Source organism: Gadus chalcogrammus, chromosome 21 (genome assembly GCF_026213295.1).
Source record: "Gadus chalcogrammus isolate NIFS_2021 chromosome 21, NIFS_Gcha_1.0, whole genome shotgun sequence".
Classification (NCBI taxonomy): Eukaryota; Metazoa; Chordata; class Actinopteri; order Gadiformes; family Gadidae; genus Gadus; species Gadus chalcogrammus.
The window spans coordinates 3477775-3494153 of record NC_079432.1 but is presented as its reverse complement, the minus strand read 5'-3'; the positions used below and the strand labels follow the sequence as shown (position 1 = coordinate 3494153).

General features: G+C 53.6%; 1 protein-coding gene across 1 annotated transcript in view; it reads left to right on the top strand.

Annotated features, from left to right (window-relative positions):
- syne1a (spectrin repeat containing, nuclear envelope 1a) overlaps nucleotides 1–16379 on the top strand; it is a 133764-nt gene that overhangs the window by 25093 nt on the left and 92292 nt on the right. Inside the window, exons 34-47 of the mRNA XM_056581866.1 lie at nucleotides 3–156; nucleotides 523–681; nucleotides 1228–1410; nucleotides 2290–2391; nucleotides 2827–3030; nucleotides 3595–3802; nucleotides 4991–5103; nucleotides 5464–5669; nucleotides 6109–6270; nucleotides 8525–8804; nucleotides 9291–9463; nucleotides 10795–11104; nucleotides 11534–11698; nucleotides 13860–14219. Coding sequence (XP_056437841.1) covers nucleotides 3–156; nucleotides 523–681; nucleotides 1228–1410; nucleotides 2290–2391; nucleotides 2827–3030; nucleotides 3595–3802; nucleotides 4991–5103; nucleotides 5464–5669; nucleotides 6109–6270; nucleotides 8525–8804; nucleotides 9291–9463; nucleotides 10795–11104; nucleotides 11534–11698; nucleotides 13860–14219 — 2779 coding nt within the window. The remainder of the gene's footprint in view (nucleotides 1–2; nucleotides 157–522; nucleotides 682–1227; nucleotides 1411–2289; nucleotides 2392–2826; nucleotides 3031–3594; nucleotides 3803–4990; nucleotides 5104–5463; nucleotides 5670–6108; nucleotides 6271–8524; nucleotides 8805–9290; nucleotides 9464–10794; nucleotides 11105–11533; nucleotides 11699–13859; nucleotides 14220–16379) is intronic.

Genomic DNA, 16379 nt, shown 5'->3' with positions numbered 1-16379 from the left:
AGTCAGGAGCAGAGCGGGGCCGTGATCCAGCTCCTCCGTCAGTTCCACTCGCTGAGGTCCAGCCTGGGCGTGGCGCTGGAGAACGCCCAGGCCGTCACCCACAGCCTGCCCGACCACAACCACAGCCGCGAGGAGGTCCGCCGGATCCTCGTGCGGGTAAGACCCTTCCAGTCCCCTCCCGCACCTCGACAAGTGTTGCATGTTACGCGCCTGTGACTGACGGGCGAGACGGATTCACAGAACCAATCAGGGAAGATGGGTCGTCACAGAGCCAGGAGGGTTCTAGAGTCTACTGCGGCTCACATGGAGACTGGCACAGTGACCTCGAAACACATATTCTCACAGCGCTATTCCCTCAGGTATAGCTGAGGGAGGGCTTTGCCCTTTAGAACAGATGACGCTCAAATAAACGCTTTTTAACCTCTCCTACAGCACCTTTGAAAGCTAACACACTCTCGAATAGAGTTTCATAACCTTGTGGGGACATGTTGTGGTGACAACCGTGTCCCTCTGTCTGTCCAGCACGAGGCGGCTCAGACGGAGCTCAGGGACGGACAGGAGTCCATGGACCTCCTCATCAGCACGGAGGAGGACCTCCAGAGGGAGATGGAGAAGACCCCCGGGCCCGACACGCAGACAATCCAGACAGACATGGAGACACTGAGGGACCAGTGGCTGGAGGTGGGGGGCGACCTGGAGATCATTAACGAACGAATGTATACGTAGTAAACAAAAGAGCTGTGAATTATACACCAAACAATAAAGTGGATTCTTACAGATTAAAACACCTCATACATCATGCAGTGTTCTCCCATATTTCACGGGATGAATTGGCACATTATCAATTATATCTAGGGTAGGTATCTGACAAAAGGGTCTGCGATGCGGTTGTCCCAGCAACCAAATATAATTGTCTTTGTGTGTTCCCCCTCCATCATCTGTGAGCGATTCGGCAGGCGGCGCGAATGCAATAAAGGAGACAGAAGTATAAACAAGTCTAGACACGTTATCTGCCTTACTGTCTGCCTGTCATCTTTCTCCTACGCATCTGTCCAAACAATTAATCCAGAAAAACAACCCATGATAGGAAATGGAGAGAGAGAGAGAGACGCAGAGAGAGAGAGAGAGAGACGCAGAGAGAGAGAGAGAGAGACGCACAGAGAGAGAGTCTTCCGCCTGCATGACTGACAGCCCTGACAGACTGTGGGTTTGTCTTTGTCGCTCCAGGTTTCCGAGCGACTCCAAACCAACGGCGAGCGACTGGGCTACTGCGTGGCCCTCTGGGATGACCTCAAGGCCACAGAGCAGGACGTCGGCCAATGGGCTTCCGCCGCCATCGTCGACCTCACGGACAGCGTGGCCAATCTCAGCGACGGGCAGAAGGCCGAGGCCCGCCTTGCCACCTTCCAGGTGAGACATGACTGGTCTGAGCAGTCCTCTCACGAGCCAGACTTCATATTCGCGTCTGGTGGCTTAAAGCTCACAGATAGAATACTTGTCAGAAATGCTTCGGATGTATGCTCCCTCGAGATCTATCAGTTCCTCTGGCACTGGCCTTTGAGTTCTCCCAGGTTAGGACAGAGACCTATAGGAAGGCGGCATTTAGTGTAACTAAAGGTGATCAAAATCTGTGCACCTTTAGAAGAAACCATGAGACATACCTATGTAGCTCAGCATTCTCGTCTTTTATTATAGATACTATATACTATATATTTTATTTATTTATTTATTCTTCTTTATTTTTTATTGAATTGTTAAGCACCTTTTCGCACGAAAGGCGCTACATAAATAAAGTTTGAGTTTGATGGGTGGACAGTGGGTTTCACATTCCTCCCTTCATATTGTTTCAATCAATCATGTGGCTGGGATCTGTACACACGGCCATGGCTCGCAGAGTACACAAACCGTGGCGTGCACTAGAGAAAGGGTCTGTGAAGGTTTTAAATCAACGCCGTGCAGACTGGCCCCTGCAGAGACACGCCTTGAAAAACCCTTCTGAAAGCTACCTTCGCTCGCGAGAATGAGTTTCCTTCGGTAGAATAATATGTTTCTGCTATCCATCCAAAGATCTCCGCCGTCTCCCCCCTCCCAGAAGTATCTCTACAACCCAGTACTGCTGGATCTGAGATCATCTGACCGTAACCTTGGATTCACAACCGCCCATAGATCCCCTGAGCGGTTTTTCCGTGTGAATGTTCTCAGTTTTTCTCCCGGTAAAGTCAAGGGTTTGCCTCGCCGATCCTCGACTCTGAGCCTAGTCTGGTTCTCTCTCGTCCTTTCGACCCGCAGACGGAGGCGGAGATCAGGGAGCAGAGGCTCGACGCCCTGCAGGACCGGGTGTTGGAGCTGAAGGATCGGGCAAGGCTCCAGCAGACGCCCGTACAGATGCAGGTGGGTCCCTCACAGGGCCGTAGAAAAGGTTCTCTTCGTCGAACGATTGCCCCTGCGGTCACCCGTTGTGTTCATGTGGGTGTTGGGTAGGTGGGAGCCCAGTGTTTCCCAGCCGTGGGGTCAGATGCCCCCCACTGGGGTCACCTCATATGTATGTTCGGAACCGGTTCCTGACCTAAACGTTGTCGATATTAGAATTGTTTTTGCTTTTAAGGTTTGAAAGGTGTCATCAATGTCTTTTACATACAGACATATGCCTTGTGATTCATCATAAATTGAATCAATAAATCAAGGGCAGATGTTGATTGGGATTAATCAATATTTGAGGCCACGGGTTCAAGGTGTGCGCCACTTTCCGAGGCCTAAAAACATGGGGTCTGGTGCCCCTTGAGGAACCAGTGATCTAGACCCGTCCCCCTTTTCTCCATGCCCCAGGTTCTGGAGTCGGACCTCAGGAAGAAGATGGCCCACGCCCACGAGGTCTACAACCAGGCCAAGCACGCCCTCACCTACTTCAGCTTCCAGAGGCAGCGGCTGGAGGACCTGGCCTCTCAGATGACCGCCCGGCTGGAGGCGGTGGAGGGCTCCCTGGCCGGCCTGTCGGAGGAGTCCTCCCCGGACCACATGGACACCGTGAAGGTCCGCACTCACCTTGCACACAACCGGGCTCTCTGCCTTGTTTCCTTCAGGGTCCTATTGGCCCTCTACGTCGCTTTCATCCAATGCAACGTTGAATGGACCCATTTCTCCTTCCTGTTCTTCTTGCATTTAGGGCATTCAGTTGCAATTAGTGTCTTATATGTCTTATAAGTCTACCACCCCTGCCCTGGTCACGTTAAAGGAGCAGACCCTTTGTTTGTGTTATGAAGCGACGCCTGTGTTGGTCCTACGTTGACACCTCTGTTAGAATCCACTGGGTTCAGATACATGTACCTAAAGTGCAGGAAGGCATCTTGTTCTAGGTTCCAACCAAGTGCTGGGACTCGAGCACCCTTCCCTTCCCTTCCCCAGCCCCCCGCCTCATTCCACCCGCCCACCCCATCCCTCCACCACGCCCCCTCACCCGTCCTCTCCTCACGGCCTCCGCAATCACCTCCCCTCCCCCCCTTCCTGCTCCAAAGATGGATGAAGCGAAGTGACGTCACTTCCCTTCCCCTTACGGGGGTGTCCCCTGACCTCGGGTTCTCCTCTCCCCCCCCCCAGGACCTCCAGGGCGCGGTCCAGCGGCAGCGTGCAGACCTGGACACGGCCCGGGAGTCCCTGACGGCCCTGTCCCGGTCCCACCCGTCCCCAGAGCTGTCCCGGCTCTCGGCTGAGCTCACCGCCATCGCCAAGGGGACGGAGGCGGCGGCCCTGCGCTGCAACCGGACCTGGGGCGGCCTGCAGGCCGGACTGCAGCTGCACTTCAACGGTAACGCACGCACGGGGGGGTGAAGGGCGGGGTAGGGGGCATTGAGGAATGCGGAGAACAATAGTCTGCGTACTTTATACACTTACACACTGGTATCTTAAGGTGTTTAGTTTCCTTGGTAACCTGATGATAACAACGTCAACGCTATTAGGTGGTGTTTGTTTAGATGCAGGGAGGGTGTTGTTAACGGGAAGGCCACAGGGAGCAGGTGGAGCACAGGTGCAAGTGTGTGTATCCTCTGGTCTCAGTGGGATTTTGGCCTACTATAGATGTTATGGGTCGGGTTAGCTAGCATGCTAACCCCTAGCTGGCTTGCTAACCCCTAGCTAGCTTGCTAACTTCAGCTAGCTTGCCGCTGCAGACGCTGGCTGATCGAGCGGGCTTTTTATTCCAAGGGACGCATAACTGCTTCAGCTTCACCTTCAGTTTCACTTTCAGTTTCACATTCTTGTGAAAGAACGGGTCTTTCCCTGCGGATATCCATTGAGAGGAGACGGTTTCGTACCGCTGTGTGGTTTATCCACTGTCATTCTGTTGTCAAAGGGCGTGCGTTAGAAGCGTACAGCGGGAATCTGTCGGGGCAGGGGTGCTGACATTTGCCAGAGAGCGCTTTGGAGTTCAAGTAGCGCGGAACAATGCAACATCAGGACACGGCAGGAGACGCAACACACACACACACACACACACACACACACACACACACACACACACACACACACACACACACACACACACACACACACACACACACACACACACACACACACACACACACACACACTCCTTATGCCTTCGCCGCTGGCGACACTGCGCCCTAAACGGACTCCCTGCCGGCGCTCACCCATTTCCTTTCCAACACACACCTGCCGCCGAGAGTGATGCCGTTGAGCACTCCCTCCAGGGTGGGGGAGTTTTGGGCTGGTTGCCGAGGCAACGCCGGCGCTGCGCCGCCGTGTCGGACAGACACGCCCACACGTCCCATCTGTCTCGCCCACCTCTGTCCCTCTATCTCCCTCTCCCTCCCTCTCTCTCTCTCTCTCTCCGTCTCTCTCTCTCTCTCTCTCTCTCTCTCTCTCTGTCTCTCTCTCTGTCTCTCTCTCTCTCTCCGTTTCTCTCTCCGTTTCTCTCTCTCTCTCTCTCTCTCTCTGGGTGTGGTGTAACACATGCTGCCGTCTGCTCTCTGAACAGATCTGGTCCAGGAGTTCCAGTCCTGGCTCGCCGAACTCCAACTGGAGCTGCGAGACTGCTCCAGCCAATCAGGCGACGGCGCCGCTCTGAAGGCCAAGATCTATCGCCTGAAGGTAATTTAGAATTTAAAAAAGAAAATAACCTCACTTATGAGGAATGCTCAGAATAAATAATTGACTCGATATTAATAGAAGCCCTATGAATACATTAAAACTCTGTTTAATTTGAAGAGAGCTTTATTGACAACGGCGAACACGCATTCACCTCGCCAAAGCATTTGGAAACAACGACCATTTAAAAATAAAACTCTGAAATGAATCGGGCTCTGCTATCGCCAACAACAACAAAAACGACAACAACAACCACCACCACCACCGCCGCCACCACCAGTCTTTCCATCGCTCCCCTCCCCCCCTGGTCCCCAGTGTGGGCTGATCCTCCCCGTGTCCCCCCTCCCCGCCGTGCCTCCACAGGTGTCCCTGGAGCAGGCCGGGGAGGGCCAGCGGCGCCTGGGCCAGGTGTGCCAGGAGGCGGAGCGGCTGGTGCAGCACCTGCCCCGGGCGGGGGCCGCCCAGGTACAGGAGCACCTCGCCGCCTGCCAGCGGGCGTGGAGCGACTACGAGCTGGGCTGCTCTCGGAGCGGCAGGGAGCTGGAGCAGAGCAGGGAGCTGCTCCATAGGTGAGCGCTCACAGGCTACAGGCTACAGGGTTCTGCTGCACGTGTGGAATAATGAGTGAATAACGAGTGAATAATGGAGTTTGCGTGTGAGTGAGATGGTTGATGTATTGAGCGGTATTTTTTCTTGCTTTTTCTTCTTTTTTATCTTTTCTTGCTGTCTCCTATAAAACCCATCCTCTCCCTTTCCTCCCCTTCTCTCCTCTCCTCTGCCCTCCTCTCTTCTCCACTCCTCGCATCGCCTCACCTTGAGTCCCCTCTCTTCTTCTCCCCGCTTCTCTCCCCTCTCCTCTCCTCTCCTCTCCGCTCCTCTCCTCTCCTCTCCTCTCCTCTCCTCTCCTCTCCTCTCCTCACCTCTCCTCTTCCATCGTCTACTACCCCCTCCCTTCTCCTCTCCTCACCTCTCCCCAACTCTCGCCCTCTCCCCTCTTCTCCTCCCCAGGTTTGAGGAGCGTGTGTCGGGTATCAAAGGCTGGCTGGAGCAGCTGGAGGTCAGCCTGAAGAAGGAGCCCGTTCTGGGGCCAGACGGCCAGCAGGGGGCGCTGGACAGTGCGGAGGAGCTGGAGAGGATGGAGGGCTTTCACAAAGAGCTGCTCCAGAGGAGGTGTGTGTTACCCCCTGATCACCGCACATCTGATTGTAAAACAAAGCCCATTGTCCGGGGATCTGAGAATACGATCGACGCCTCTCTCCGTCAAGCCTTACATTGCAAGAAAAATCGGAGCGATTACATTCAATGAAATATTTTCTACTGCAGTGTATCTTGTATCGCCGTCTGCTGTGCGTGTAACAAGTTTATCGTTGTTTTGTGTCTGTATGTGTGTGAGTTTGTGTATGTATGTTTGTGGTTGGTTCTGTCATTATTATGAGGGGCCGCCTGGGACAGAATTCATACTTGGTTTTACTCACACTATTATAATCTCGCATATACACCAGTATACTCATACACACACTCTATTATACTCCTTTTATATGCATGTATGAGAGTGTATAGTCGTGTATGTGAGAGAGTATAGTAGTGTATGTGAGAGAGAATAGTAGTGTATGTGAGAGAGTATAGTAGTGTGTGAGAGAGGATAGTATTGTGTGTGAGAGAGTATAGTAGTGTGTGCGAGAGAGTTTGACTGAAACAGATGTGAGTTTGATTCCTCAGTTCCTGATTGGTTGACAGAAGAGGCGGTAGCCTCTGGCGCTCAAAATACTGCACCGTCATTTCACTCTTGAATCTCTGCGTTCGCACCAAAAATGATTTTGTCGCTTGTTGTGGCCGCCTGAGTTTGAGAGAGGCTTCCTCTTGTGAACGCCAATTCATTATTAACCATGGCCGGTCTCTACGTGTTGTGGAAGTACCAGAGACATCAGAAAAAACGACGCAGTCGTTTAGGATACATAATATCACCCGTTCTATAAAATATTCTAATCTAGAAACCTCCGGGAACTCTGGCGCGAGTCCATATAGTTCTATATCTTAATAATATAAGATGATATATATAGATATCTTTATAATATAATATTGTAGCGTCACATGGTTTGGGAGATGGGGGCGGGCCTTAGCGGAGGAGCTCTCGTGGGGATTCGGCTTCGCAGGATTTGTTGTAGTTACCGGCGTCGTCGGGGTTACCGATCTTTTTTGTGTTCCAACGGTTTATTAGCGGTGGTATCTAATAAATCGCTGTCTAAGCAATGCTTCATTCACTGGCTTTTCCGTGGTCATCACAATATAACCACGACATGGAGGAGAAAGGGCGTTGTTGACGTTTTGCGGACTCCCGGGCCGACGGGACCTCCTGCACCTCCTCGCCGGAGGAGCTCCGGGAGTCCGCAAACGGCAACAATCCCTTTCTCCTCCATGTCGTGGTTCAGTCTGGACTTCAGATTGATGTGGAAGGACCAGAGACGTCCGAGAACCCGACGCAGTCGTGAAGATTCATGATATCATCCGGAGGCGCACACAGGCGAACAGGCGAAGATTCAAGAGTGAAATGACGGCGCAGTATTTTGAGCGCCAGTGCTACCGCCTCTTCTGTCAGCCAATCAGGAACTGAGGAATCAAAATCACTCACTCCCTTCTCACTTCCGTTCCATTCAAACTCTCTCACACACACTACTATACTCCCTCACACATACTACTATAGTCTCTTGCATTAAAACGATACTCTCTCACACACACTACTATACTCTTTAACATAAACTACTATACTCTCACATACACTACTATACTCTCTCACATACACTACTATAATCTCTAACATAAACTACTATACTCTCACATACACTACTATACTCTCTAACATAAACTACTATACTCTCACATACACTACTATACTCTCTCACATACACTACTATACTCTAACATAAACTACTATACCCTCACATACACTACTATACTCTCACATACACTGCTATACTCCCTAACATAAACTACTATACTCTCACATACACTACTATACCCTCTCACACACTACTATACTCTCCAACATAAACTACTATACTCTCACATACACTACTATACCCTCTCACACACTACTATACTCTCTCACATACACTGCTATACTCTAACCAAGTATGAATTGTGTCCTAGTCGGCCCCTCATATATTATCTATATGTGCATGTTTGTGTGTGTGTGTGTTTGTGTGTGTGAATGTGTTTGTGTGTCTGTGCAGCTGCCATTGTGTGTTAGTGTGTGTGTGTGTGTGTTAGTGTGTGTGTGCGTGCATCTGCCATTGTGCGTGTAGGTGTGTGTGTTTGTGTACATCTGCCATTGTGTGTGTGTTTGCCAGTGACTCAACAGTCTGAGCACCTCCTTGCGATACCCCCATATGACCCCCGCCTCCACCCCCCTCCTCCCCCCTCCTAGGGAGTCGGTGGAGGGCCTGGTCCAGGAGGCCCAGTCCCTCTCCGAGGCGGGCCGGGGCTCCGGCTCCGAGGCCCGGGTGGGCTCCCGGCTGCAGGCGGACCACCAGGCCCTGCTGCGGGCCGCCCGGGATCGCCTGCGGGGCTGCCAGGAGAGCCAGGCCTTCGGGGAGACCCTGCAGGGCGTGTGGGCCTGGCTGGAGGAGATCCAGGAGAGGCTGGGGACGGTGGACAGCACCATGGGCACCAAGGAGCAACTGGAGCAGAAGCTGGAGACCGTGCAGGTCTGACCACCACCACCTCCAGAGCTTTATGAGCGGCTGTCAACAACAAAAAGTATTATTCCGATGTTATTCCGAATCAGTCAACGACTCTGGGGGTCAACAGCGCCCAGAGTCGTTGTTGACTGATTGACGTGTAACATCGGAGTAATACTTTTTCCTTGTATACCCTTTTCTGAATAACCAAAGACACTTTTTATAATAACGCATTCATAATAAAACATACACAAATATAAGAGGTAGATATATTACCATAACTTAACCAACAGGACGTGAGCTTTATGAATGCTTGATTTCGATTGGTTAAAGAGTTGTACCACGACTGACAGTTGGACACTAGAGGGGGCTAGCAACCTTAAAGCGGTTTCTAATTAAACATTTGGGTCATCCATTGTTTTTTTACTCCGGAGTTCGTGACCTCTTGACTTCCTGACCTCTGTTGTCTGTGTGTGTGTGTGTGTGTGTGTGTGTGTGTGTGTGTGTGTGTAGGATATCCTGCTTCTGAAGGGGGAGGGGGAGGTGAAGCTGAACATGGCGATGGGCAAAGGCGAGCTGGCCCTGCGTGGACACGGGGAGGCGGGACAGGAAGTGATCCGGTCCCAGCTACAGGAAGTGGAGGATGCGTGGGCCACGCTGCTCGTGAGCGCCATGAGCTGCCACAGGTAGCTGCCCCTGAGCAATCCGTACCTCCGCACTGCCATCCCAACGAAGGGTTTCACACTCACACACACACTCAGAATCAAGGTGTGTCCTCTAAAGTTAATTAGTGGGTCGTTAATGAGAAATCAATTTTAAACATGTTGTTGGTCTTTTCAAGGCCACTGCTTGTTATGTGATGTGATATACTACACCCGGCCGTGCACGTTAGCCCCCGTAAATGTCGTTATTTTCATATTGAAAGATTGCAGGCATAGATCACAATTAGATGAATATATAACGACGTATTTGTTTTACGTAATCCTGATTGATGCGTTGGGTTTTAATGGGCGTGTGTGCATACGTGCGTTGAACCAACACAAATGCACACACACGCATACGCACAGGAGTCTGTAGACCTCTGAGTGTGTGCGTGGTGTGTGTTTGTGTGTGTGTGTGTGTGTGTGTGTGTTTAATTGAGCGATTATCACCCCTCCTGCCAGTATGAATTGATCTCATCAAGGGCGTAATGGTTGATGGCAATTGGTGTCTCTGTGGTGGGGTGAGTTTGTTTAGAGGCAGCGAGGGTGGGGTTAGCGGGGAGGGTGGGGTTAATGGGTAGGCCAGAGGTAGCAGGTGGGGCACAGATGCAGGTGTGTGTATCGTCTGGACCGTTTGGTAGATTGGCCTGGTTATGTGGGGTGGGGGGGATGCGGAATGAAGAATATTGTGTGTGTGTGTGTGTGTCTGTGTGTGTCTGTGTGTGTGTGTGTGTGTGTGTGTGGCGTGTGTGTGTGTGTGTGGGTCAGATGGCTCGGGTTATCTTCTGAAGCTTAACGGCGAGGCGGTAAATATATCGTGTTTTGTCAACGGTCTGCCGTTCATTATCATTAAGGACTGAGTTGTAATAGATCTCCGATGTGAAGTAGACGCTTGCCTTGAGAAACCAAAAGGCAGCGCCGTCCCATTCACCGCTCCCAGGCGAGGCTGTGTGCCAGCGATCTACCGCCTAATGAGCTGTCGTCATAAAATCAGTTTAAAGATGAACGCACCATGAGTCGACCTCCTATCACCATGACAGCGACAGCACATGTGCGATGTATACCGGTATTATTTCCCTGTTCAGTTTCTGCAACAAATACCGTCTGTGCTCACGTCACACACTAACGTCACCCCCTCTGACTTCCTGTTCTCCCCCAGTACCCCCTTACCCCCGGCCTCGAGTCACACACTAACCTCTCCCCCTCTGACTTCCTGTTCTCCCCCAGTACCCCCTTACCCCCGGCCTCGAGTCACACACTAACCTCTCCCCCTTCTCTGACTTCCTGTCCCCCTCCCCCCGCCCCCCCCCCCCCAGCCGCCTGGAGTGGACCGTGTCCCAGTGGGGGGGGTACCTGGACAGCGCCACCCAGCTGCGGTGCTGGATGGGCGCCCTGGAGGGGGACGTCAGCGCCCCGCTGCCCCCCCAGCCCGGGCCCAGGGAGAAGGCCTCCCAGCTGGACCGTCTGCGGGCGCTGCGGGCCGACCTGGAGGACCACCAGGGGGCGCTGTCCAGCCTGGAGGAGAAGGCCCGCGAGCTGTACAAGAAGACCGGGGACTGCGGCTTCAGCCACGGCTCCCGCACCCAGCTGCAGGGGCAGTTCGATGAGCTCACGGCCCTGGTGGAGGTTTGTTCCTTTGCTTTTATTCAGATCCCCGTTAGCTTTTGCAACGCAGCGGCTATTGGTGGGCGGGGCTGTGTTTCTGCTGTCGCTGTCTGCACCCTATGTGACCCGTTACTTTTGCCGGTGTTGTTATGTGTGTGAGATTGTGTCTGTATGTGTGTGTGTGCGTGTCTGTGTTTGTGTCTGTCGTTATGTATGTGTGCGTGTTTTTGTGTGTGTCAATCTACAATTGAGTGTGTGTTTGTGTTTGTGTTTGTACTGCTATCGCTGCTGCCTGCTGTGCATGTCGTCTTTATGTGTGTGAGCATGTTTGTTTGTGTGTGTTTGTGTGTAAGCATGTACAACTTTGTGTTTGTTTGTGAGCACACGGTGCTCCGGCCCCTCACCACACGCCCCATTGTTCACCGGGCCCCTTCCTGTCCCATTGTGTAGGGGAGGGTGCGGCGGGCGCAGGCGGTGGTCCTGGAGCACCAGGAATACCTGGAGGCGGTCCGGGACCTCACCGATTGGCTGATGTCGGCGGGGGAGGAGCTGCAGCACTGGTCGGACACGTCGGGAGACTCCGCCTCCGTCAGGAAGAGGTTGTCGGAAGTGAGGGTAAGCAGACGACGGCGCGACGCGCGCCGCGGACGCCACGACGCGCGCCACGGACGCCACGCTGGGATGGGTGGGTAAACAGAGCTGGTAGTCACGGAGACGTGATGAGTGGCGACGTGACGGTTCCCCTGGTGAAAGGTCGAGACCTGACGGAACAGAGGGGGGTCTGTGGCGCGCGGTTCGACTGTACTGTAGCACCCGGCGAAATCTGGTGCTCGCCCCTGGCTGACTTGATCTATTCTGACAAGGCTACCCGCTGAAAGGTGCACACGTGTCGCCAGAGAAATGGGCCACAGTTTCACACTGTCTGCTCTGTCCGTTGGACAATGGGTACGTGCTGATGATAACGTCTGCCGGGGGCGTTTATTACAGAATACCCTATGCCCTGAACTATTTGTTGGTGCTCATTGGGGATTGTTGTAAAGCATATTTAAACCAGAGTTGTACAGATACATGTATCCACAAGTCTGACCTTAAGGTATCCATGAAACGGGGGATATATTGGTCCTGCAGGTGATGTTACCACGACAACACTTTCATGCGACCCTGTCGTTCATAACCCTTGAATTTATATACGGTTCCATAATTAATGCTGCCTACGTCTGAAGCATAATTCCTCCATTGCTCTCGACACATTTCCTTGGTGTGTGTGTGTGTGTGTGTGTGTGTGTGTGTGTGTGTGTGTGTGTGTGTGTGTGTGTGTGTGTGTGTGTGTGTGTGTGTGTGTGTGTGTGTGTGTGTGTGTGTTCCTAATCCGTACGAACAAATAGATGGAATTAAATTAGTTCCCAAGCTTCCCCCCTTCTCCCAAACGCTCATATAATTTGCAACATTACAGAGATGTATGTGTGAAGATATTGATTCAGAGCCATCTTTCTCACATGGGTCCTTATTATAACAGTGTATTGTGTGTGTGCATGTGTGTGCATGTACGTGTGTGCTTGCGCTTATGTGCCTTTTACGAAAAAAAGAGGCTGCACATACAAAACTATTATATTTAAGCCAGCGGTAGCAATTCCTTTCATCTCATCCCAAGGTTAATAGTTTCTTCCACGTTCTTAAGTGAAGTGGTCTGCCTCTCTCTCTCTCTTTGAACACACACCGGTGGCTTCACCACCTCCACCACCGACACCACCAGCATCACCTCTGTCTCTTTTCACACCCTCCGCCTCCAAAGTGCTGCATTCTCTGCTCGGAGCGAGTCGGAGAATGCAGTGAGGAGTACAGACCCAAGGACGCAGGGAGAATAGATACTAATAGCGGGCGGGAAGGAGGAGATCCATATTCCTGTAATGAAGATGGCAAATTAGATAATTAGATCGCAGAAGAAGAAGGGCACCGCGGAGCAGGGAATGCCACGGTGCGATGAGCTGCTGCCTCCCGCTGCTCTTTAGAAATAGCCCCGCAGCTGTACATCGGGTGTGCGTGCGTGAGTGCCGTTACCTTAGCAACTTTCTCATCCTCCTCCTCCTCCTCCTGTCTGCACTCCCTCCTCCTTCTTCTTGTCATCCTCCTCCTGTCTCCTTCTCCTCCTCCTCTCCTCCTCCCTTCTCCATCCCCTCCTCTTCCTCCTTGTCCTCCTCCTTCTCCTCCCCCCTAAACCCCCTCCTCCTCCTTATCATCCTCCTCCTGTCTCCATCTCCATCCCCTCCACCTTCTCCTCCTCCTTCTCTTCCTCCACCTGTTCCATCCCCTCCTCTTCCTCCTCCTCTTATCTCATCCCCTCCTCCGTCTCCTCTTCCTTGTCCTCCTTCTCCTCCTCCCCCACATGTCTCCATCCCCCCTCCTCCTTCTCCTCCTACTCTTCTCCCGTCTCCATCATCTCCTCTCCTCCCCCTCCCCCTCCTCCTCCCCTTCTTCCTCTTCCTCGTCTCCATCCCCTCCTCCCCCTCCTCCTACTCCTCCTCCTCCTTCTCTTCTCCCGTCTCCATCCCCTCCTGTCTCCATCCCCTCCTCCTCCCCCCCCTCCCTCCCCCCCTCCCCCCCCCTCCTCCTCCTCCTGTCTCCATCCCCTCCTCCTCCTCCTCCTCCTCCTCCTCCTCCTGCCCCCCCTCCTCCTCCTCCTGTCTCCATCCCCTCCTCCTCCCCCCCCCTCCCTCCCCCCCCCCTCCTCCTCCCCCCCCCTCCATCCCCTCCTCCACCTCCCCCCTCCTCCCCCCAGGAGCGTGTGGAGTGCCGGCTGCGGGAGGGCCGGGAGCGCCTGAGCCGTGTGCGCCGCAGCGCGGCGTCCACGGCGGAGCACACGGCGGCGGGCGGCTGCGAGGCCATGGACCGCCAGTTGGGGGCGCTGGCCCAGGCGCTGGAGCAGTGGGAGGGCGCCGCGCTGCGGGCCCGGGACGGCCTGGAGGGGGCGCTGGCCCGGGCCGCCGCCGCCGAGGAGGACTACGGCCGGCTCACCGCCCGCCTGGAGGAGGAGCTGAAGGAGCTGGACGGGCGGCTGAGGGGGTGGAGCCAGGAGCTGGTCCGTGCCGAGGGGCGGAGCAACGGCGAGGAGGCGGTGGAGGGATGGCGGATGGCGAAGGTGGGGGCAATGGGAGCGCCGCGGGGGTCTCGGTTGTGATAAGGCGGGGTGGTGGTGGTTGTGTTTCCATGACGCACTCGTTGGATCGTTGTCCTTCTTCATACGATACCAGATTCGATAAACCGGCCAAGTATCGATGTAATGTGTCAGTTAGACAGGAAATGTCGAACTAACATTTGTGTTGGTTACACAGGAAATATCAATGTTCATATTAATAAATAATGCGCGAGGTGGCTCCTTGAGGTGGCGCTAAACACCTGAAGGAAACTTGAACTGAAGCTAACTCACCAAAGAAGAGTCACTGGACCATGAATGAAGACCGAAATCCAGCACACAGTACTTTATCACGGCCATTTTTGTATTCATCGTGAGACATATATTGCGATATATCATTATAGGATTATCTGGCAATAGATTGATTACCAAAGAATTGCTGTATCTGAATAATACCGGTATCGCGGGCCATGCATCGCCTATGGTGAGGCACCCTGTGATTCCCATCCCTGCTCTTGACAGCGTGTTGTTCAGCCCTGGAATTGTTGGGAATCTGTGTGTGTAAAGTTGCTCGCTGCAGGGTGGCGGCGCACAGAGAGTGATCGCCATTGTTTGGAAGGTAATTAATGGAGAGGACAGACACTCGCACGCCCACGCTCGCTCGCTCAGACACAGGCGTTGCAGACGTGCCGCCTTGGCACACGGCGTCGCCGTCCCCGGCGGTAATTATCTATTCTATTTGTAAATCCAGACTCAAAACAGATTAAGTTTTGTAAATCAGCTTTGCCCACCACGGCGGACAGGGTGACAGCCACAATCCCTTCACTGTCACCCCTCCCTCGCTCGCCCCTCGCTCTCTGCCGTCCCTCCCTTCCCCTCTCCCTCCCTCTCTCTCTCTTCTTCCTCCCTCTCTCCCTTCTCTCTCTCTCTCTTTTTTCTCTCTCTTCTCCCTCTCTCTCTCTCCCCCTCCCTCTCTCTACTCCCTCCCTCTTTACCTCTCCCTCTCCTCTTTTCCCTCTCTTTTCTCCCTCCTCCCTCTCTCATCTCTCTTCTCCCTCCCTCTCTCTTCTCCCTCCCTCTCTCCTCCCCCTCCTCCTTCTCTCTCCCTCCCCTCTGCTTTACAAATCGGTACCAGCCGTTATCTCTGCAGGACCGTAGTGTAGTACAACACTGCTTTTTTAGTTTTTCCCTTGCGCCTGCAGCTGTGGAAGTCAGTTCTGGTTTCTATGTCTTTCTCTCTCTCGCACTCCGTCTCTCTCTCTCTCTCTCTCTGTCTCTGTCTCTGTCTCTGTCTCTGTCTCTGTCTCTGTCTCTCTCTCTCGCACTCTGTCTCTCTCTCTCGCTCTCTGTCTCTCTCTCTCGCACTCTGTCTCTCTCTCTCGCACTCTGTCTCTCTCTCTCGCACTCTGTCTCTCTCTCTCGCACTCTGTCTCTCTCTCTCGCACTCTGTCTCTCTCCTTGTGTTCTATGTCTTGGCCGCCTGGCTGCAGCCCGTGTTCACAGGGCCTCTCTGTGTGGAGGGTCATGTCAGCCTTCTCTCTCTCTCTCTCTCGTTCTCTCGTTCTCTCTCTCTCTCTCTCTCTCTCTGTCCCTCTCTCTCTCTCGCGCGCGCGCTCTCTGTCTCTCTCTACTACGCGTGTAAACAAACACACACTTATATTCTTCCACATGAGTAGCGTTACTCCGGGCCGGCGAGAGCTGTCAAGCAACAGCGGAGGAGCTCTCTCCCCCGTTCCTCCACCCCCACGGCCCCCCGACCCCCAGCCCCAAACCCCCACGGCCCCACGGCCCCCTGCCCACCACCACAACCCCAAACCCCCCCCCAACCCACCCCCACCCCCTCCCCCAGCACCACCTGCTTAGCCCCTGGTTCCGCTGTCCATGCTTGTTTTCTTTTACCGTGTGTGTGCGTGTGAGTGTGTGTGAATGCATTTACCTGTGTGTGTGTGTGTGTGTGTGTGTGTGTGTGTGTGTGTGTGTGCGCGTGTGCGTGTGTGTGTTGAGTCATCCGGCATCGGCGGAAGAGCTGACAGCAGAATTCCTCAGAGAGCCGGAGAGTGGGAGGAGGGAGATAGAGGGGGGGGGGGGGGGAGAAGAAAAATAGAATAAAAAGATGGAGAGAGAGAGACGTAGCGAGAGGGCAGCAGAGTGGGAAGGAACAAGTGG